The sequence below is a fragment of the Thamnophis sirtalis genome, unplaced genomic scaffold (genome assembly GCF_051295495.1).
Source record: "Thamnophis sirtalis isolate CommonGarterSnake01/CBP01778 unplaced genomic scaffold, rThaSir2_p1.2 scaffold_2, whole genome shotgun sequence".
Classification (NCBI taxonomy): domain Eukaryota; kingdom Metazoa; phylum Chordata; class Lepidosauria; order Squamata; family Natricidae; genus Thamnophis; species Thamnophis sirtalis.
In genome coordinates this window covers 38209475-38230630 of record NW_028261382.1, presented here as the reverse complement: position 1 = coordinate 38230630, position 21156 = coordinate 38209475, and the positions used below count along the sequence as shown (strand labels likewise).

Here is a 21156-nt window from a genome sequence, read left to right as displayed (position 1 = left end):
GGTAAACTTCTTAGTGCTGTGGGGATTAAGTATGATATCATGGGGGGGGGGAATCTGTATGTCTAGTTGTTTTGGTGTGCAATGCCCTGTTCCGGCGTCCAGCTGGGAGCAGTTGAAAGAGTTTATGTGGAGGATGTGAGGGGGGGGGTCATTTCCTCAGCCCTCTTTCTGACCCACACAATATACAGGTGTTTAATGGAAGGTGGTCGAGGGACGCGGTAGCTCAGTGGCTAAGACGCTGAGCTTGTCGATCAGAAAGGTCGGCAGTTCGAATCCCTAGTGCCGCATAATGGAGCGAGCTCCCGTGACTTGTAAACCGTTGCTGACAAAAACTGTCTTTTGCAATTGACCGGCGGTGAATTTGTCAATGACGCTCAAAGGGCTGTTCCAGCTGCTTTGAGGTTGCCCACAAGGCCCTTCTGATTTTTGGATCTGCTTTTGCTCTCTCCTGCCCCAGTCATTTGTACTTGTAGCTCTTTCTAATTTGGTTCTCTTCTCCAGTTCTTTCTCTGGCGTTTCTCGTGCGTCTCGCCAGGCTTAGCCACATGAGCTATTCAGAGGAAAACAGCTCAGGCTGCCCACAATCGCCATGAAGACACGGAGGCAGACACAGTTTTCCCGGAGTAACCCGCCGGCTCGCTTTCCTCGTGCCAAGTTCGAAAGCGTCTCTAATGCAGGGAGTGGCCCGACGCGGCCGCGGGTGGCCGCTTAGGGTTGGGGAGACGAAGAAGAGATGAAAATCCATTACTGGATTTGGTCTCATTTCAAGCCCTTAAGTGTTCTTCCTCAACACCAGACACTGCTGACAAAATTAAAAAATAAATAAACAATTGCCGGGCCTTCGCGAGGCGCCACTCCTAATGGCTGGGTTGGTCTTGAAGGCCTCGGTGCTGGGCGGCCCCACCCACCCGATATTTGAAAAAAAAAAGAGGGGAGAGGGGGGGCCATGAAAATGAAGTTTGCATAAGAGCCGGGTTCCATAATTCATATCAAGGATATTCCACCAGGGACCGACTGATCGGTACTTACAGATAACATTGGAAGAAAGTGCATCTCCTTGGCTTTCTCCCCCCCAGCACTTACGGATGGGGGTGGAGGGGCACCAATGCATCGGCTTCAATTAAGAGACACCTTGGAGTTCATTAAGCAACGGGCCAAATGTCCTCTTGGCACAGGGCTCGGGAAATGAATTAAGAAGGAGGCCTCTCGTCTCCATCAAAACCTTCATCTGGAGCCCCAGCATCTCCCTCCCTCTGCCCAAATGGCCGTTTTACCCTTCCATTTCCCCCGCGCCCCCCTCTCCTTCCGCTCCTGCCTCGATTCTCTGGAGGTGCCTTTTTAAAAGATGCCATCTTCCCTCTGCCCCCTCTCTTGGTTTCTCTCCTTTTCTCTCCTTCCGGCTTTCAACAGCAGCCCCCTCCCCACCCTACGCACCGCCACTTTTACAGATGGGGTCCGAGGGAAGGGGAGGAAAGCAATAGAAACTGTGCAGCAGGCGACAGAGGAGGAGGAGGAGGAGGAGGAGGAGGAGGAGGTGAATTTAAGGACGGGCCGATCTCACGGTTTGCCCCCCTCCCCAAAAAAGGAAAGTCCACGGTTAGATGGGGGGGGGGTTTCCTGGGCTGGCAAAGCTCGTGAAATTGGGCAGGACCAGGGATGAAATTCAGGAGGTTCTGGAGAACCGGTAGCAGAAACTTTGAGTAGTTTGGAGAACCTCAGGCTGAAAGGAGGGGGCGGTGAATGGAGATTTTGCAGTATCCTTCCCCTGCCACACCCACCAAGCCACGCCCAGAGAACCGGCAGTAAATAAATTTGAATTTCCCCACTGGGCAGGACTAAGAACGGTTAAAGAGAGAAAAGTGAAGGATGGAGAGATTTTTGGAGTCTAAGCTTGGAGGGAGGGGGGGGGAAATAATATCATGAATGGAAGGAAAGGGGGGGCTTAATGGGTGATGGGAGGACCTCCCAAGGTGACCATGTCTTAGGCAGGTGTGCGAGGGCGAAAGGTTGGTTGGAAAGGGGGCACGTTCCATTGGTCCCCATCAAACCACACGGGGATTCCTCTGCAGGACACCTAAAATGTTCTCCGATCCTCTGCCCCCCCCAAAGCATGGATCTCCCTTTTAAGGGATCCCTTCCCCAGAAGATCTTCCTAGGATCAGGAAGGCTCCATCCTGGAGGGGAGACACGACCACATCCAACGGAGGAGGGGGCATTCGCAGAAAACCTAGCCTGCTTCTTGAGCAACGGGGAGCCGCCACGTGTCTGAAGCTAATTTTCTTTGGATTAGGACAACAGGCATCCTGGATGGCCAAGGTGCTTCACCTCAGCCCCCAACGGGGGGATTTGGAGTGGTGGCTTCTGAATTCTGACTGGGGAATAATAACCGGAGTGTAAGGGACGCTCTGTTCTCATCTTTATGGGCTTATGACTCTTCAGCTGCCGGAGGAAGACTAAACCGCTAAGAAAAACAACTTTATAAACTTCAATGGAAAGCAGAGAAAGAAAACTAAAGAGGGGAAACCGAGACCCTGTTTTTTAAATGCGATTTGTGTGTGTGTGTGTGCGTGTGTGTGTGTGTGTAAGAGGACACCGACACAGCACCCAGAAATGTAATTGTGTGGAATTTTTTTTTATTATAGAGAGAGTGTAAAATGCAACTGTCAGTCAAATAAAAAGAACATTTTTCGTTTTAAAACATCATGCTGAACATTATCCAATTGTTTTCATATTTTTTTATATATATATATCCTGTATACAGTTAGACATTTCAAGCATTATAAAGAAATGGGAGGGAGGGCGAGGAAGCTCCTAAAACAGCAACTTCGGTACAATTCAAAACGGAATGTCCCATAGATCAATTAAAAATGTCAAGAAAAAAATAGCTTTACTTCCGTTTGTTTTTGTTTTTTTCTCTTTAAAAATACACTGTTATCTGTACAAGAAAACACTACAGTGAACACTGGAAAGCATATTATCCCTTTTATTAAATCAAAAAATTATTCAGAACATACCTATGGTTAATACTAGATTTCATTTTTACTTCCTCTAGTAAAATTTGACAAATATTAAGGTAAGAAAATACTTAAAAACAAAGGGGAAAAAAAAATAAAAAAGCCAAAAAGCAAACACACACACCCTGGAATTAAAAAATAGTTACTACTATTTTATAGGATTTAATGTTCCACAGTGCTTGTTAAAGATACTAATAGCAGTTTCATCTTAATATTAAAAATAACAGTATTTATTTCTGAAATAGACAAAAAGTATTTTGCTCTTTTTTTTGTTTTTTTGTTTTTAAAGAGATGCTTGGAGGTCTTAGATTTACAAATGCAACCAACCAGGGAAACATAGAAAGGAAAATAGTCTCACTAAAAAATTAACACATTGCTTTTATATTAACCCTTTAGATCTCTAGAAATTATACAGCCCCTACAAAATTCCCCCCCACCCGCGATAAACGAACTTGACAGCAAACAGCAACTGTCCCAATAAAGAATTCACATAATTAATTACAATACATAGCATAATTCAGTTTCTTCTTTTTTTAAAAAAATGCAATAAAATCAAAAAAGACAGCCAAGGTACAAGAAAAATTAGAAGTAAAATATTTAATGAATTTACATATTTAAGAATATTTAAATACTGTTTTCTTTTTTTAAAAAAATTCATTTTCTTTTCTTTTAGAATTTGTTACATACCACCTAAGACTTCCAAGCGTTTTTGTTTGTTTGTCTGTTTGTTTTCTGTTTCAACAGAAAAAAAGATTTTAAAATCAAAGTACAAGGAGAGGAGATTGGGGGGGGGGAGAAAAAAAACAAACCCCAAACACACGCGCACACAAAACCCATTTGTTGAAACGTCACAGCTTTAGGGGAAAGTTGTGATGCCAGCTGTTGGTCGGCTTCCCTCCAAATCATCTTTCCCAGAGTTTCGCTTCGTGCTCTTTTTATTATTATTTTTTCCTGTCATTTTTTTTTTCCTTACAATTTTGGAAATGGATCCTCCCCGAACAATATAAAACGAAAGCAAAAACAAAAAGCAGAAATTAAGGAAAAGGAAGAAGAATGACGTAGCATGTCCGTAAAGTTTAGTACACGTTACTAATTGTTCCTGATTCTTAGAAAAAAGTTCAGTAAAGATTATCCTAACCACTAGTGTTTCACGAAAGAAAGGAAGGAAGGAAAGAAAGAAGGAAGAAAGAAAGATCTTCAAACGGTTGCAAATCTAGAAACCTCTGTTACAAAAAGGTTTGTTTCCACAATGATTCCAAGGAAAAGGAAAAAAAGGGAAGAAGAACCAAACTTGTTCTACTGCTCCTGAAAAAATAAAGAACAAAAGAATATAAAAGTGAGTGGAAACAGAATTAAAAACGCTCAACGGCTTTTTCAATCCTGACTCTGCAGATGGGGAAGACAACCAGACCCATCATCCCCACCCCACGCGCCCTCCTCGCCCGCAACCGTAAAGGTCCCCTTGTCAGGTCCAGGCCCTCCCTGGGCAAACCTTTTGGCAATTCCTTTGGTTTAAAAAACAAAACAAAAAACCCCTTCTGTGTTTTATGATCTTTCTTGCCACAGTTAGGAACACGGTCGTTAAATGAATCCAGCCTCCTCGTTGACTCTGCTTGTCGGAAGGTCGCAAAAGGGGGGGGGGTCACGTGACCCCGGGAAACGCTGCGACCGCCTCACGTGACATCGGGGAGGCTGCAACGGTCATAAGTGTGAAAAACATTTCAAACAGCTACCTATGACCAGTTTTCACACTTATGACGGTTGGAGCATCTCCTTGGCCATGTGACCCAAATTGGCAACTGACTCATGTTTATGACGGGCGCAGTGTCGCTCGGGAGCCAAGGCAATGGGGGAAGCCATCTTGGTGTGACCAACAACTGCAGTGATTCACTTAACAACAGTGGCAAGAAAGGTCGTCAAATGGGGCAAACCTCACTCAACAACTGCCTTGCTTGGCTGCAGGGACGCTGGGCACGTTTGTGGTCGTACGTCGAGGACTGTCTGAGCTCTTCTTGACTTTATTTATGGGTTTCAAAAGGGCTGAAGCCAGGCAGCCTTGTGGCCCTTCCAGTCTCCCCGAGAAACCTGCTTAATTCTGTTTTGGTTGAGGGTTAATACCTTTATTTGTGATTTCTTTGCTTTTAAAATTATTGTAGATTTATTAGCCGGCCATCTGACTGCAAAGGAACTTAAAATTAAAAGCCTCTTTTTGGTCTTTCAAGCTTCCCTGTGAACTGCCCAGGATTAAGTTAGTTTATTTCATTTATATGCCGCCCTTTTCCCCCGGGGGATTGGCGGCTTTCCTGGCCGGCTCTTCCTGTTCTAGGGGGGGCGCCCAGAGAACCCATCCGGTGGGCTTAAAGGCGGCAGACTCCGTGCGAGGGAAACACCCACCTGGCTGTGAGCCTGTCCTAGCGTCTGCCCGTAGAAGGCTGCCTGTTGTCGGTAATACTCGGCCCAGGCCATTGTGTAGTCCGGCTGGTTGCTGGCTTGGGAAACAGCTGTGGCAGCGTGACCTGGAAACGGGGGGAAGGAGGGAGGAGGAAGAGAAGAGGGGTAAAGGAGATGCCGACGAGGAAGCTGGGGAGTAGCCCACCTACCCCGTTCGCCAATAGCTCCCCCCCCCCTCCCCCGGGATTCCTGCTTCGGGCTACGATTTGGGCCAGGGCTCCAACAGATGAATTAATTCCACTTTACTGCACGGCTGCCATAACAGACGCTTGCGAGTCTGGAGGTTCAAATCTCCCACTGTCCCTTTTGCAGCCTGAGAAACGAGGGAGGGTTCCTTTCTCTGCCCCTTGTGCAGCTCTGGGCTACGCCGCCTCTTCTCTGTTCTCTAGAGCAGTGTTTCCCAACCTTGGCAACTTGAAGTCCACAGGACTTCAAGTTGTCAAGGTTGAGAAACACTGCTCTAGAGCCCCATGAAGAGAACCTCGCAAGGCCGAAGGTGCTACTCACTCTGCTTCTTGTAATAGTCTTCCCATGCCTTGCTGTAATCCGGTTGGCTGTTCTGCTGCTGGCTTTGCTGACCTACCCGGAGGGAAGAAAAAGAAGAGGTTACAGAGCAGCCGGACGGAGGCCTAAACCCCTTGAGATATTCATGGATCAACGTTTCAGAAGATGACCTGGGATCCTGTACCCACCGATGGGAGGAAAAGGTCATGTAACACAAAGGCAGGATGTGCTTTTGACCATTCCCTGCTTTATCTGGCAGTCCTGGTCAGTTTCTCACACTCCAACATATACATGCCAGGTAATGAGGATTTAACAGCTGCCAGAAGTATAAAGACTATGTCAAAGCAGTTTGGATTATCACCTGTACAGCTTTAAATGGGAGGAGCGTCAGGTAATGAGGATTTAATAGCTGCCAGCTGGTGTAAGGTTGTAAGCTGCAAACAGTAAGCTGATGCAATGAGGATGATTCAGCAATGCAGGGGTGTTTATGTATACCGTATTTTTTGGAGTATGAAATACACCGGCGTATAAGATGCACCAAGATTTTGAAGAGGCAAATTAAAAACAAAGTTTTTGCATTCTGCAGACCTCCCAAAAACGGCCCGTTTTTCGCGAAAACTGGCCCATTTTTTTGTCAAAAAAAAAAGGGCCTGCATAGCTTTTAAGCGGCTTGTAGAGTGCTGCTGGGGGATTGGTGAGGGGGGGGGGCAAAAACAAGCAAAAAAAAGGCCCAGATTTTCACCCCCTTTTCTTGAAGGAAAAAGGTGTGTTGTATACTCTGAAAAATACGGTAGGTGGCCCATTGGAGGGAGTTCCTCTTTCCCTCCTTGTATCTGTAGCTGAGTAAGGGTAAGGGATCCATCCATCATGTCTTTGTCTGTGTATATGTATACATAAACCACTATGAATTGTCTTAACGGCAATTCTGTGTGCTCCGTTTGGGTCCTGGGTTTATTGCGTAATAATGGCCAGGCTGCCCAAACTCTTGACGGAACATATTCTACGTATGCCAGAGCACGGAGAGTGCGGAGAAGAGCAACAAAGAGGATGAGGGGACCAGAGGCTGAAGCATCGGAAGAACGGTGGCAGAAAGTGGGAATAAAAAGGACGAAGGGTGATGTGGCTGCTGAGGATATAACAATTATGGCAAAGCTGCTTCATTGCAAAATCCTTTTTGGGGGAAAAGCTGCCATCGCAGCCCCTTGCAAGCAAAACGCTGCAGCAGAAAATTGAGGTATCTTGACTTGAGGGTCTCCAAACTGCCCCCCCCACCAAAAAATCCCCCCTCCATTTCTAGGATGGGGAGAGGCTTACTTGGGACCTGCTGTCCTGGTTGCTGCCACGTCTGGTAAGTGCTTCCCCAGCCCTGGGTCATGAACGCCTGGGGACCGCTGTGGAGGACAAGAGAGCGTTACTGATGCAGAATCCTTCCACTCCCGCCCAATGAGAGCAAACCCCACTCCTTACTAGCACGGATGATGTAACCTAGGTGGGTAATGAAACGTCTGCAAGAAAATATCCAAGCTCAAAGAGTACCAAGGACTCCACGGCCCTCCTCCTCCATCTCCTCCTCCTCTTCTCCACAAACCCCCACTCCCTTCTAGCACTGATAATGTTACCTAGTTGGGTCACGCAAGGAAACCACCAATCTCGGAGAGGGCCAAGGATGCTCTCATTTCAACACCGAGCTACAAATATTGGCCTTTATTGGTCCTGGAGGAATGGAGGGCGAGCTGCACTGCTCTGAGCCCCTTTTCCCATCCCTCGTGCAGGACCTCGCAGGGGACCCTAACCGCAACTCTGACTTGAACCTTCCTCGGCCTGGGAACTACCCACTACCTAGCAATGCAGGAGCCGGGGGCTCAGGTGGCAAGGCCTGTCTCTTTTGTCTCTCGGATGCTGGGACCTCTGTACCCCTGTTTTCCTCCCCCCCTCCAGCCCCCCCCCTCTGCCCCCTAGGAGCACCGGCCTCTGCCGATTCTGACCCTGAGTTTCAAAAGCAGAGAGAGAACTGCCTTTGTCTGCATCCCTCAAGCACCCAGAAGGACGCAGCCTTATGGACCGGCAGTTGATGCTGGGAGAAACAGAAGGAAAAGGAAAGGAAGGGGGAAAAGAGTTCTTACTTTTGATGAGTCGTCGCAGGCGGCTGGCTGAAGGGTCCCTGGCTGAATCCCCCGGGGCCACCTAGGTTGGTGCCCTGAAAAAGACATCATGGGGAGGGGGGGGAAGTTTGTCACTTAGACCGGAGTCTCCCCATTTGAGTGACAAGGGGGAGCCTTGAGGGGCATTCAGGGGCTGCGGGCGACTCGGTGGCACTCGGGGTGAAAGGGAGGAGTGGTCAGCTATGGAGCCAGGGGGGGGGGTGTCTCTTGCGATCAGGGCTGCTGAAAATCTGTGTCTTGGGAAAGGACGCAAACATGGCGGGGCCCGTCTTCATCAGCTGGGTGTTTCTGGGTCTCCTCCCTTCCAGTGGTCCCCAAGGGCCCCCGTGGCTCACTGAGGAAGGTGCTGGATTAGAAAGCAGGGGACTGAGTTCTAGTACTGCCTGCAGCACGAAAGCCAGCCGGGCGGCTTTGGGCCAATCACCAGGAGACGGTGAATTCTAGTCCCACCTGTGAAAGCCACCTGAGTGATTTGGGTCAATCTGTCCATCCCAACCCACCTCACAGGGCTGTTGTTTGTGGGGAAAACAGAAGGAAGATTAGGTAAGCTACCTTGAGTTATTTATAGAAATGGTAAAGGTGGGAATGAAGGAATGAACAAAAGTTTGGTTTTTTTAGCTGATGGTTGGGACAAGCGGGGGCTTCTCCACGGTCCCCCCTCCCTCGCACTGAGAAATACAGCCCAAGGGCCTTCGCGGATTACGGATATGAGACAAACATTCTCATTTGCGCAGGAAAACAAACGAATTCGCGGGAGCATTTTCTACGCCTTCCAGCGGATCCCGCAGCAGCAAACCTGAACCACGTCGGAGGGTGGGGAGGGGGTTTGGGGCGGGGGCTGCATCGGCCACCCTGGAAGGAGCAAGCTGGCCTGAGAGGGTGAAAGGAGACAGGACTCACCCCCACTTTCTCATCGATCAAGTGCCGGGCGAGCTCGATCTGCTGGGGAACTCCCCGGATGGTGAATATCCGAACGTTGGGGTCCGTGTTGGGAGGGGGGTTCCGCTGGAGTTCCACGTGGGCCCCCGACTGCTGGTTTATGCTCTTGATGTTCTCCCCTCCTGCAGCAGGACAAAGACGAGGGAGACGCTGGGCGAGAGCGCGGAAACTTGTCCGTCCCGACGCCTTTTCCCGAATTCATGACACGGCCCCAGGACGGCCACTAGGTAAAATGGCTATAGGTCACAGGTTACTGCCCCTGTGTCTGGTTTGCCAACTGCACAGGGGCAGATAGGAGGGCGCTCCAGAGGGGCCAACGTCATTGCCCAGAGGATCATTGGCTGCCCCCTCCCCTCTTTGGAAGAGCTTTATGGCTCCCGCTGCCTTAAGGAAGTTCAAAACATTCCCAAAGATTTCAACCCATCCTGGGCACCCCCTTTTTTTTTGAACCATTACCATCTGGCAGGCGGTACAGGACAATAAAAACAAGGCCAAATAGACTGAAAAACAGCTTCTATCCCAGGGCAGGAACCATACTGAATTCTACGGTATAGTGCAATATTTAGTTTTCAATTTCAATTATATAGAATGTAAAGGATGTTTATTTGTGTTATTATTTTTACAGTTATAATGTACACGGAAGACAGCATTTAATTTCGTTCTACGAGGTACAAAGACAATAGAGCAGAGCAAAGCAAACTCCCAAGGTGCACCTCTCCCTTGGCGTGGCTTCTTTCAGCGGCTTCTTCTGGCAGACCCCACCATGGCAGTCCAGGGGCCCAGGAGGGAGGGGCCCCTTCCCAGAGAGTAGAGGGAGAGCTAAGCTTGGTGCTTTGGGCATGCAGGGAAAGGGCCAGGGGGGAAGACACACAGAGTGTTTAGAACCACACGGCTGGAAGGGGTCTTGGAGGTCTTCTAGTCCAACCTTCTTACACCATCCCAGAACAAGTCTTTTCCTGAAGGCTTCCTCAGCCTCCTCCACTCCACAAGCCCTCCTCCCTCCTAACGCTGATGCTATGACACAGTCAGGTACTGAAATGTCTGCTGGAAAACCACCAGGTTCAGAGAGCACCAAAGACCACACCAACCCACAGCTACAAATACTCTCTTCTAAATTTTAGCATCTCGTTCAAAGACCCTCAAATGGATCACTTCACAATGCTAAACCCTTGGCCCCCATTGCGCTCAATGCAAAACATTTCCCATGCGAGAACAGTCTTCAGTCATTTAGAAGAGAAAGAGAAAAAGAGTAGAATAGAATAGAATAGAATATAGAAGAGAGAATAGAATAGAAAAGAGAATAGGATAGGATAGGATAGAACAGAACAGCAGAGATGGAGGGGACCTTGGAGGTCTTCTAGTCCAACCCCCTGCCTAGACAGGAAACCCTACGCCACTTCAGACAAATGGCTATCCAACATCTTTTTAAAGACTTCCAGTGTTGGGGCATTCCCAACTTCTGGAGGCAACTTCTGTTTCACTGATTAATGGTCCTCATTGTCAGGAAATTCCTCCTCAGTTCTAAGTTGCTTCTGTCCTTGATTAGTTTCCACCCATTGCTTCCTGTTCTACCCTCAGGTGCTTTGGGGAATAGTTTGACTCCCTCTTCTTTGGGGCAACCCCTGAGGTATTGGAAGGCTGTTATCATGCCACCCCTAGTTTATTTGTTTATCTATTTAAAAGTGCATTTGATCTTATTTTACTAGTTCACGTTTATTTTAAATTTTATTATTTATCCAGTGCATATGTCACCCATCACTCGCCCGGAAGCGAGACGCAAACGGAACAAGATCACGCATAAAACCTCCTGCCAAATTGCCGTGTTCCAATCACTCAGGGCCAAGTTTGGGATTTGCTGGTGGAGAAATGCCCCCCAGGCTGCCTTGTAAGAAGTCACCACTTTGCGGCCGGCCTTGGGCTCTCCAGGATCAGCCAGGGCTGGTGGAGAAGCCTGTGGCTGCCAAGACTTGGGAGAACATGAAGCCCCCCCCCCCCAACACACACACACAAGGGAAGGCTTGTAGAAGGGTGGAGCACAACGAATGAAAATTTAGCTCCCAAAGGGAACAAGGGGCCCAAAGACAAGAGAGACCAGGAGGGAGGGATGTTGGTCTGGCTGCTGCCTTGAGGAAATTTGCTTAACAAAGGGCTCCTCCGCACAAGGCCTCCATTCTTAGGCTGGAAACTTCACACAAGGCGGGAGGGGGGGGGATGCCTGACCCTCCTCCTGACCGGCCAGAAACCAAAGGGGGCGAAGGGGGAGAAGGGCCAATTAGTTCAGCATCGCAGAAACATTCGCTCCGCCCGGCCTTCGCAACAGGTTGGGGGGGGGGGGGCTTTTCCCAAAGGTTTCCCAGCCTCCTCTGGGTTGCAGGGAACCTTGCTAAGGATTTCGAAGCCTGCAATCGGGGTTTGTTTAAAAAGCAACGACGACAATAACCCAGGAATGGTGGCAAAGGCATCGGGCTAGAAACCAGGGGACAGGGGAGTTCTAGTCCCGCCTTAGGAGTGAAAAAAAAAACCACTGGTCACTTTGGGCCAATCACAAGGAGACGGTGGATTCTATTGAGCTCAACATTTCTGTGGTTAAGCAAGACAGTTGCTAGATGAATTTTGCCCCATTTTACGACTTTACTTGCCACGGACATTAAGTGAGGCACTGCAGTAATTTAGTAACACGGTTGCTAAGCGAATCCGGCTTCCCCGCTGTCTTTGCTTGTCAGGAGGAGGTTACAAAAAGTGATCACGTGACCCACGGATGCTTGCAACCGTCACAAATATGAGTCAGTCACCAAGGGTCTAAGTTTGATCATGTCACCTTGGGGATGCAAAAATGGCCGTAAGTGTGAAATAGAATTCTTCATTGGCCATTGGATGGACATAAATCATTTTTTTCAGTGCTGTTGCAACTTTGGGTGGACACTAAATGAATTGTCGTAGGTTTGAGGACTACCTGCCTGTCGTTTCTTTCCCGATCAGTGCAGAGGAATTCCTGGCAGAGTGACAGAATTCAATTAATGTTGCTAATTGAACATGGTCATATTTTAATCTTGTTATTTTACATTTTATGTTGTAAGGTAAAGGTTCCACTCGCACATCTGTGCTAGTCGTTCCTGACTCTAGGGGGCGATGGTGCTCATCTCCGTTTCAGAGCCAAAGAGCCAGTGCTGTCCGAAGACGTCTCTGTGGTCATGTGGCTGCCATGACTAAATGCTGAAGGCGCACAGTTCCCTTCCCACCAAAGGTGGTTCCTATTTTTCTACTTGCATTTTACATAATTTCGAACTGCTAAATTGGCAGAAGCTGGGAGAAGGAACGGGAGCTCCCTCCGTTACGCAGCGCTAGGGATTCGAACCGCCGAACTGCCGACCTTTCTGATCGACAAGCTCAGCGTCTGAGCCACCGCGTCCCTTATTTTATGCCTTATTTTACTGGTGGGAGGAATAAACCAGACCTGAGTCGGGCCTGACGGAGGAATTTTTTTTGGGGGGGAGGCTTCCAGGTTTCAGCCGGTTGACGTCAGGAGGGGGGACAGGGTGAATCCCAAACTCTTCTCCATCCCTCGGCCGAAGACTGGAGGGCCGGAGGAGAAGAGAACAAGCCTTCGCCCCCTTTTCACCTGCTGAACACATGGGGCTCGTCTGCAGACGGCTATTCAGGGTTGGGGGCTGCCTTTCTTCAGGCGGGGGGACGAGGGGAGGGGAGGGCGGGGGAGGACGGGGCCCCACAGCTGGACACAGAATCCTAAAGCCATTAATCAAACCGGGCTAAAAAGCCAAGCGCTGACAGGGAGCAGGCTGTCAAAAGGACGGGGGTTTATCATGGAAATACAGCCCCCCCACCCACATCCCCCCCACCCCGCCAGAGCTCCAAAGAGGCCGCTACGAGCTGTCGGACACGGAGGCGCAAAGGGAGCCCTTGACCGGCGAAGGGCCCTTCTCAAGCCCCCCCAAAGTGTCCCTGGAGGACAACTCTGACTTTGCTGGTTGTCTTTCTGAGGGGGATTATTGGCTCGCTGCTTTCCAAGAACTTAAACGGCCATGCGGCATTCGAGGAAGGAAGGAAGGAAGGAAGGAAGGAAGGAAGGAAGGAAGGAAGGAAGGAAGGAAGGAAGGAAGGAAGGAAGGAAGGAAAAGTGGAAGGGAAGGAGATGGGAATGTGAGGAAGGAAGGAAGGGGGAGAGGGAAAGAAGGAAAAGCAAAAAAAGGGAAGAGGAAGGGAAGGTGGAAGGAAGGAAATGGGAATGAGGAGAAGGAAGGAAGGAAAAACAGAAAAAGAAAAGAAGGAGGGAGGAGATGGGAATGAGAGGAAGGAAAAGCAGAAAAAGGAAAGAGGGAGGGAAGGGAGGGTGACATTACCCCCCCCCTGCGACTCACCTTTGCCGATCACCAGGCCACATTTGTCGGCTGGCACCGTGTAAGTGATTTCCTGCATGCCGCCGGGGGTGCCCAGGCTCCAGTCTCCCCGTCCGCGCCCTCTGCCCCGGGTGACGGCGAGGCTCCCGAAACCATCGCGCTCCTGGGAGGGAAGAAGGCGGCACCTCTGACCACACGCGGGAAACGAGCCTCCTGCTCCAGCAGGGGCTGGACTGGAAGACCTCCAAGGCCCCTTCCGCCTCCCTTACCCACGCAGCCTGACCCACCTGTGCCGTGAGGATGAGCTCGGTGATAATGTGGCCTGCGTGCTGGCATCGCTCGGGGAGCCCCATCACCTGGGCAATTCTTTCTGGGCTAATACCGTCATCTGGGGGGGGGGGAAGCGAGGGGGAAGCCCAGTGAAACAAGAGCAGAAGGACAGCAGAGAGACGGAAGGAGATTCACGGTGGGTGTGAATGCGTCCCCAAACGTTTAAGAGTTGTGAAGAACATCCCCCCCCCCCCCAGGGACACCACCCCAGAACTCCTCAGCCAGCCAGCCAGCCATGAAAAACGGTCGTAAGCCAGATTTTGTCAGGGCCATTGTAACCTCCAACGGCCACTGAACGGACGGTTGTTGTAGTTGTCCATCAGACCGACGTGGCTTTTAGTGGCTTCCGCCTGAAAACCTTTCTGATAAACCACATGTGCAAAATCTCACTCATTTCATTGCTTGCCATTGTTTTTATGTTAATAAAAGGGGGGGAAAAACCCGCTTCAGTTAAATTGCCAGCTTTCTAAATTTCAGCCGTTTGTTTTAAGCAGGGCTGCCATGGTTACACACACACACACACACACACACACACACACACACACACACACACAAACCCAGGCTGATCCACCTACAAGGGGGCTGCTTTACAACTGCCACAAAAAAAAGGGGTAAAAACTGGGTGGGGTCACGTGATCATCTGCCCTTTACGGCCGTCATGACTTACGATCAAAATTGCAGACTCAAATAGGGTCGTATGTTGAGGATAACCAGTAGGCTAATATATATATATTGCAAGCCTAAAGTTCTGTTCTGTCCGAGGCTTCCCAAGAGCCTGAAGGAGACTCCTGGTCTCCACAAAAAACCCCTTTTATTAATTGACTGTGAATTCTGCTCATTCACATCCAGCAAAGTCTTTCCAGGGAGGATTTACAGTCACAGACCTTCTCTGGCTTGGAGAGCTGCCAGGCCGACATCTGCAGAACTTGGCAACGAACTGATTGTCTCCTGCAAACTCCACTCCCCTTTCGCTCCCCTTTTATTTCCTCTGGGAGGGCCCATTCACCGTCCACCTGTGGCCTTACTCCCAAGTCGACCCCTGTTCTTTAGCTCTTCCCTTCATCTGGCCACTCTGCCCATGCACACACTGGGAAGAGGCTCCAGCTGTTCTTCTGCCTCACTGATGTCTGACTCAGAAGGCAGCTGGTAACTGTCAGACGGCCCTGGCCCCCTCTCTGCCTCCGACACAGAGGCCTCATCATCCGAGCCTTCCCCAACCAGACTCCAGGACTGGCCCATCTCCCTCCCCAACCTCCTCACTGGCCGAATCTGCTGCCAGCTCTGAACTAAGCCATGATTAAACCATATTAAGCACCAATAGTCCAGAGCTGGCTCAGGAATTCTGGGAGTTGAAGTCCGCAACTCATAAAGGAGGCAGTTTGGTGAAAAACAAATTTTCCACGGAGGCATGTGGTGGTGGGGGGCACAGGTTGGGGACCCCTGGTCCAGAGTGCCTCATCAGAAACCTGGGTCAGACCACTGAAAGAAACAAACCTGGTTTAAACTGAATCCTAACCCCGGCGTCGTTCTGAATCTTCTTGATCATTTCGCCATTTCTTCCTATTACGATCCCCACGGCAAATCTGGGCACAGAGACCTGCGGACGAAGGGAGGGTTATTCTAGCGAGGGGAGAGGGGAGGGGGGGGGGCTCTGGACATGATCCACACCCCAACTGAACCGGGTCCAAGTATCAAAATGGGAGTTTGGCCTCATGCGTTCAATGCCGGAAGGCGTTTTCATCCCACGCTGCAGTTTGGTTGGAGACCAGGGAAGGGAGCGAGAAGAGGGGTTTGCGGCCAGAGAGGGGAGGAATCTAGAACTGGGCTTGGGAACGGCCGTTGGTCTGGAATGGAATAGGGGGGGGCTGGACTAGAAGACCCCCACGGTCCCTTTCAACTCTGTTATTCGGAGGGAGACGAGGTGGCGCAGTGGTTAAATGCAGCACTGCAGGCTACTTCAGCTGACTGCAGTTCGGCGGTTCAAATCTCACCGGCTCAAAGGTTGAGTCAGCCTTCCATCCTTCCGAGGTGGGTAAAATGAGGACCTGGACGGTGGGGGCGATATGCTGACTCTGTAAACCGCTTAGAGAGGGCTGGAAGCCCTATGAAGCGGTATATAAGTCTAACTATTGCTATTGCTATATGCATGGTGAGAGCAATTAACCCATGGAACAGCTTGCCACCAGAGATTGTGGGTGCTCCATCACTGGAGGTTTTTAAGAGGAGAACCGGACGGCCATTCGTCCATCATGGTCTTGGGCAGTGATGGAGAACCTTTCAGAGACCTTTCAGGCCCAAACGGCAACCCAAAACCCACTTAATTATTGCAAAGTGCCAACATGGCGATTTCACCTGAATAATGAGGTTTTACTACCTAAGATAATGATAAACAACGCAGAGTTCAGCTAATTGTTCTAAGAAAAACATGATAAATGCACTTTTATGCCCCTTCATTTTTTTCCTGCTTTTGAAATATTACGTTTAGCAACGATAAAAAAGAAAAAAACTTTTGTAATATTTCTTTCTTTCCCTCCCTCTTTCCCCCCCCCCTTTGTCTCTCTCTCTCTTCTTCCCCTCCCTCCCTCTCTATCTCCCTCCCTCCTTCCCTCTCCCTCCCTCTCTCTCCCCCCGTGGGAGAAATGTGATGGAGCTGAGTGGTGCGATGGCATACGTGCCCACAGATAGGGGTCTGAGTGCCATAGATTCTCCCCCACTGGTTAGGCTCTCCTGCTTGAGCAGGGGGGTTGGACTAGAAGACCTCCAAGGTCCCTTCAGACCCTGTAAAATGCGTTTAGCGTAGCCAAAAGGAAAGAAAAAAGAATACGTCCTCATTTTCCTGGGAGGGAGAAGACGCAGCCAAGGTCCCACAGCCACACCTACCTCGATGCTTCCTCCCATCCTGGAGGTGAAATCGTTGCGGACGCCCCGGAAGTCGGCCTGGTCCTTTTCCCGGATAATCTCCAGGACCATCTCACGGGCTTGCTGGAGGGTTCCGAGGGGAGAAAAGAGCTCCGGGTCAGTGAATGGGAGGGCTGGGTGGGGACCTGCCTTTGGGTCTCCCAGGATCAGGGCCTGGAACCGGCTCTGAGGGCACGCGAGCCGTCCTCCCAGCTCAGCTCCTCCCGCTGGCCAGATGATTTCTGGGCCTCTGCCGTGCGGTGGGGGGGGGGGCACATGCTGGAGACACGCGTGCATGCATGGGGCAGCAGTGGGGTCGTGCATGTATGTATGGGGGTGGGGGGAGTGCGGGGGGCGAACCCACCCAGCGCCTCATATTTGCTCCCTGGAGGCTGCAGGGAGGCCGGCTAGGCCCAAAACGGGCCACAGGAGTTGTCACGTGCATATGTATGTGGGGGGGGGTGGGTATCGCACATGCACGCACAGCATTATGGGTGTGGGCACATGGACATGTGCTTTTGGCGATGACCGAAAGGTTAGACATCCCTGTGCTAGGATTTAAGCCCCCAATGCATCTTTCGGAGCAAAAAATTAATATAAGACCCAGCCTTATTTTCAGGGGAACGCGGTATTCTATTCCCGCCAGCACCGCCCAGCCTGGATTGTCCCCTTTGTCCCCCAATGCACAGATTCGCATCGCCTTTTTTTAAGACTCTCAATTTGGAGAGAAGGTTATAAAAAAAGGTAAAAAGAAACCAAAGGGGGGGGGGGAACACACCAGAAAAATAATCTCAAGCTAACCCACAAACACAGAGACCTTCTCTCTCGGGGATCCTATTCCAAATCATCCACGAACTCTCTCTCTCTCTCTTTGCCTGCCGAATCCTCTCTGATACACACCTGTACTTTGAAAGCATCTCCCGTAATCCGAAGAGGTTTATCCGCTCCGGTCGGTAAAGGCCCATCTTGGATCATGATCATCTTCACGCCAGTCCGTTCCTACATACGCATTGCACAGATAATGGGAGATGGGAGATGGGGGGGGGGGAGGGAGAAGGGAGGAGAAACTACAAAAATAAATGAAATGCCAAAAAAAAAAAAAAAAACCCCACCCCCACCCACAAAAACCTGCTTGACAGCTGTGAAGATAAGACAAGAGGAGGAAATGACAAGAGCGCCAGAGATTTGGTCATTTTAACAAACAGGTGGTCCTCAACTTATGTCAGGCCATTTAGTGACTGTCCAAAGTTCCAATGGCACTGTTGTGGCCTGCTGGCAGCAGAGTCGGCCAGTGAGGAGGTTGGGGAGGGAGATGGGCCAGTCCTGGAGTCCGGGGAAGGCTCTGGTGAGGGCTCTGTGTCGGAGGCAGAGAGGGGCCAGGGCCGTCTGACAGTTATCAGCTGCCTTCAGAGTCAGACATCAGTGAGGCAGAGGAACAGCTGGAGCCTGTTCCCAGTGTGCGCACGCGCAGAGTGGCCAGAGGAAGGGAGAAACTAAAGAACAGGGGTCGACTTGGGAGGAAGGCCACAGGTGGACAATGAATGGCCCCTCCCAGAGGAAATAAAAGAGGAGTGAAAGGGGAGTGGAGTTTGCAGGAGACAAAATTAGTTCCCTTTATTGGTTCCTGACTCTCCGAGGCTCCTTGCCAGGTTCTGCAGATATTGGGCTCTGATGAGGCCGGAACTCGAGGACCCCCCGCAGCAGGTGGATGGAGAGAGAACGGGGAGGCAGGAGGCGACGCAGTACGCACCTGCAATTGTTTTATCGTTTCACCGCCTTTCCCGATCACCAGGCCCACTTTGGAGGCTGGAATGAGGATTTCTTGCACTGTGTTGTTGCCGTCCACGTCGTTGTGAAAGCTGGGTCCGTTCCTACAACGGTCTACGATGTGGCCCAGGAGCCGTTTCGCTTGCCTTTGGGAGTCGGGGGATGGGGTAGGGGAGAGAGGGGAACGACGGACACAAAGAGAGACGAAGGGATGGAAGGAAAGGGGGGGCGGGGGAAGAGAGAAAGAAAGAAAAATCTCAAGGAAACCGGATAAGAAATGCCACTCGCTCCCCCCTTGTCTGGGTCTAGAAGGGAACGCAGGAAGTTTCTTTTGGGGGGGGGGGAGAAAAAGAAAAGAGAAATGGGAGCTCAGAAAGCCCTCGACTTACAACACTTGGTTTTGTGACCATTTAGTTACAAGAAAGTTACAAGACTGAAAAAGTGACCGTTTTTCACACTTATGACCGTGGTCACCAAAATTCAGATGCTCCTATTTGGTCAGGTGATCCCCTTTTGCGACCATCTGACAAGCGAAGTCGACGGGGAAACCGGATTCATTTAACAACCCGGGGGGGGGGGGGAGAGAATGGGACTAACTTCTCAACTGCAGTGATTCACTTAACAACCATGGCCAGAAAGGTCGTGAGATGGGGCGTAACTCACTTAACAAACGTCTCGGTTAGCAACAGAAAGGATGCTGGGCTCAACTGTGGTTGTAAGTTCGAGGACTACCTGTAACTTGACTTGTCGCAACAACGACAACAACTGGATTTCGGGTGGGAAACATCACTTCAAGGGTCGGGGTGACACGTCTTAACCCCACTGTTAAAAGTTCTGCTTCTCCTGCTTGGAAAGTGGCTTTTCTCCACTCCAACCGAGCCCCCACCTCAAAGAAAAAGAGAGGGGGGGCTTTCTCTATGTCAAGTTCCCCCTCTAGACCCCTTGAAGGACCTCTGGACTTCAACTCCCAGAATTCCTGACCCTCAAGCACCCCTGCTTGAGACGGGAGATTCAAAGCATTTAGAAAGGGAGAAATAGCAATAGCACTTAAGACTTATATACCGCTTTACACTGCTTTCCATCCCTCTCTAAGCGGTTTTACAAACTATCTGGATCCTCCTTTGATACACCTGGAAGGAAGGACGGAAGGCTGAGTCAACCTTGAGCCTGGTGAGATTCGAACTGCCAAAATGTAGGCAGCCGGCAGTCAGCAGAAGTAGCCTGCAGTACCCCACTCTGACCACTGCACCACCGGGGCTCATAATAATCCCTCAAACTAGGTTGGCTGTCAATCTTGAGAGATTCCGGCTTTGTAGAAAGCTTGAGACTCTCCCTGACGTCTCCGAAACACCTGTAGCTTTGGTTAGTGGACGGGACTCTCCGTGAATGTCACAATCGAAGTCAGGCGACCCCCTCGGATGGACCTCCGTTAGTCCGTGGGGGCTCAGGACAAAAGACAAGGCTGGCTCTGTGTGTCTTCGCCACAACCCTCACACCCTCCTGTTCCGTCGTGTCTCGCAACCGTTGTGATGGCTGGAAGTCCTGGCGACATCCGTTGTCCAACCGGAAAGCCCCGGAGGCTACAGCATGTCAACGAGCCAATTTCTGTAGGGTCCTCGGTGCTCCCTGAGCTTGGCTGTTAGAGCCTGGTTGCTCTCTTATAGACGTTTCGTGAACCCAGCCACGTAACGCCATCAGTGCTAGAAGAGAGCTAGTGCTTAGCTTTTAGCACTGATGATGATGCTCCCTAGTTGGGTCATGAAACATCTTCCAGAAAGACACCAAGCTCAGAGAACCACCAAGGACCCCGCAGTTCAACCCCGAGCTAACAAATATCCTCTCCTATCGGAGTCATCTTTTTCCTGCCGGTTTGGCTGAAAAATGGCCGAAGCAAATCAAACCCTTGGATGCAAAGAAAGTTTTGAACAGATAAGAGGCCCAATTCAAATGCACTCACGCCCCTGCCCCAGGCTCCACATCATGCAGGGTTGTTGTTTTTTTTGGGGGGGGGGGGGGGGGAACCAATCCATTGATCAGAAGATGAGCTCGAGAGTTGAGGAGGACTCACTCCGAACCAGGAAGAGCAGCCAGGGCAGAACCTCAAAGCCCTCTAAGATGGCACCAAGGCTGTTGTATATGTATTGTCCCTTGGCGTGTACAGATTTCCCCACCCCCTAAGGCCCAACGTCAGAAGAAGAAAAATGGGACCAGAGCAATGTCAATTGAAAGAAAGAAAGAGAAAGAGAGAGAGAGAGAGAGAGAAAGAAGGAAGGAAGGAAAGAAAGACCCTAACTTTTCAAAATGTCCAGGGTTTATTTCCTTCAACACTTGTTAATCACCCCAATGTAATTCTGCTGAAATTTAAAAGGAGAAAGGAAAAGGTTCCCACGGATGGATTTGGAAAAAACCCACCTACCCAAAGGCTGGGGGAGTGAGAGCAGGTCCATATTGTTAAGTGGGATCCTGTAAGCCGGAGGCCCGTGGTTCCAGCGGCAAGAGCTCCTTGGGTAGAGGAAAACTCAGCTCCTGAGAAGGGGGAGGGAGGAAATACTGTCCCTAAAGTTTCTATAGGGCGTGAGAGAGCAGAAATTTCACCCGCCCCCCCCCTCCAGACCCTCCCTCGCTGGGCTGCCAAGCGGAAGGGTGAAGGGAAGGACAGGGGGAGGGCAGCAGCCGCGACTCTGCAATCGGGGTTATGGTTCCTTCCCCTCCCTGAACGAGTGGTTGGGGGAAAAC

At 50.4% G+C, this 21156-nt stretch overlaps 1 protein-coding gene across 2 annotated transcripts in view; it reads right to left on the bottom strand.

The window, feature by feature from the left end:
* Positions 1-2618: 2618 nt before the first annotated feature.
* FUBP3 (far upstream element binding protein 3) overlaps positions 2619-21156 on the bottom strand; it is a 42311-nt gene continuing 23773 nt past the window's right edge. For both annotated transcript variants that reach the window (XM_087704935.1, XM_087704936.1), the window contains 12 exons: positions 18404-18566; positions 17554-17652; positions 16636-16737; positions 15250-15352; positions 13713-13813; positions 13447-13588; positions 9032-9192; positions 8093-8166; positions 7284-7360; positions 5973-6044; positions 5409-5530; positions 2619-4319 (listed from right to left, as the gene is read on the bottom strand). In XM_087704935.1, coding sequence (XP_087561061.1) covers positions 4311-4319; positions 5409-5530; positions 5973-6044; positions 7284-7360; positions 8093-8166; positions 9032-9192; positions 13447-13588; positions 13713-13813; positions 15250-15352; positions 16636-16737; positions 17554-17652; positions 18404-18566 — 1225 coding nt within the window. In that variant the 3' untranslated portion in view covers positions 2619-4310. The remainder of the gene's footprint in view (positions 4320-5408; positions 5531-5972; positions 6045-7283; positions 7361-8092; positions 8167-9031; positions 9193-13446; positions 13589-13712; positions 13814-15249; positions 15353-16635; positions 16738-17553; positions 17653-18403; positions 18567-21156) is intronic.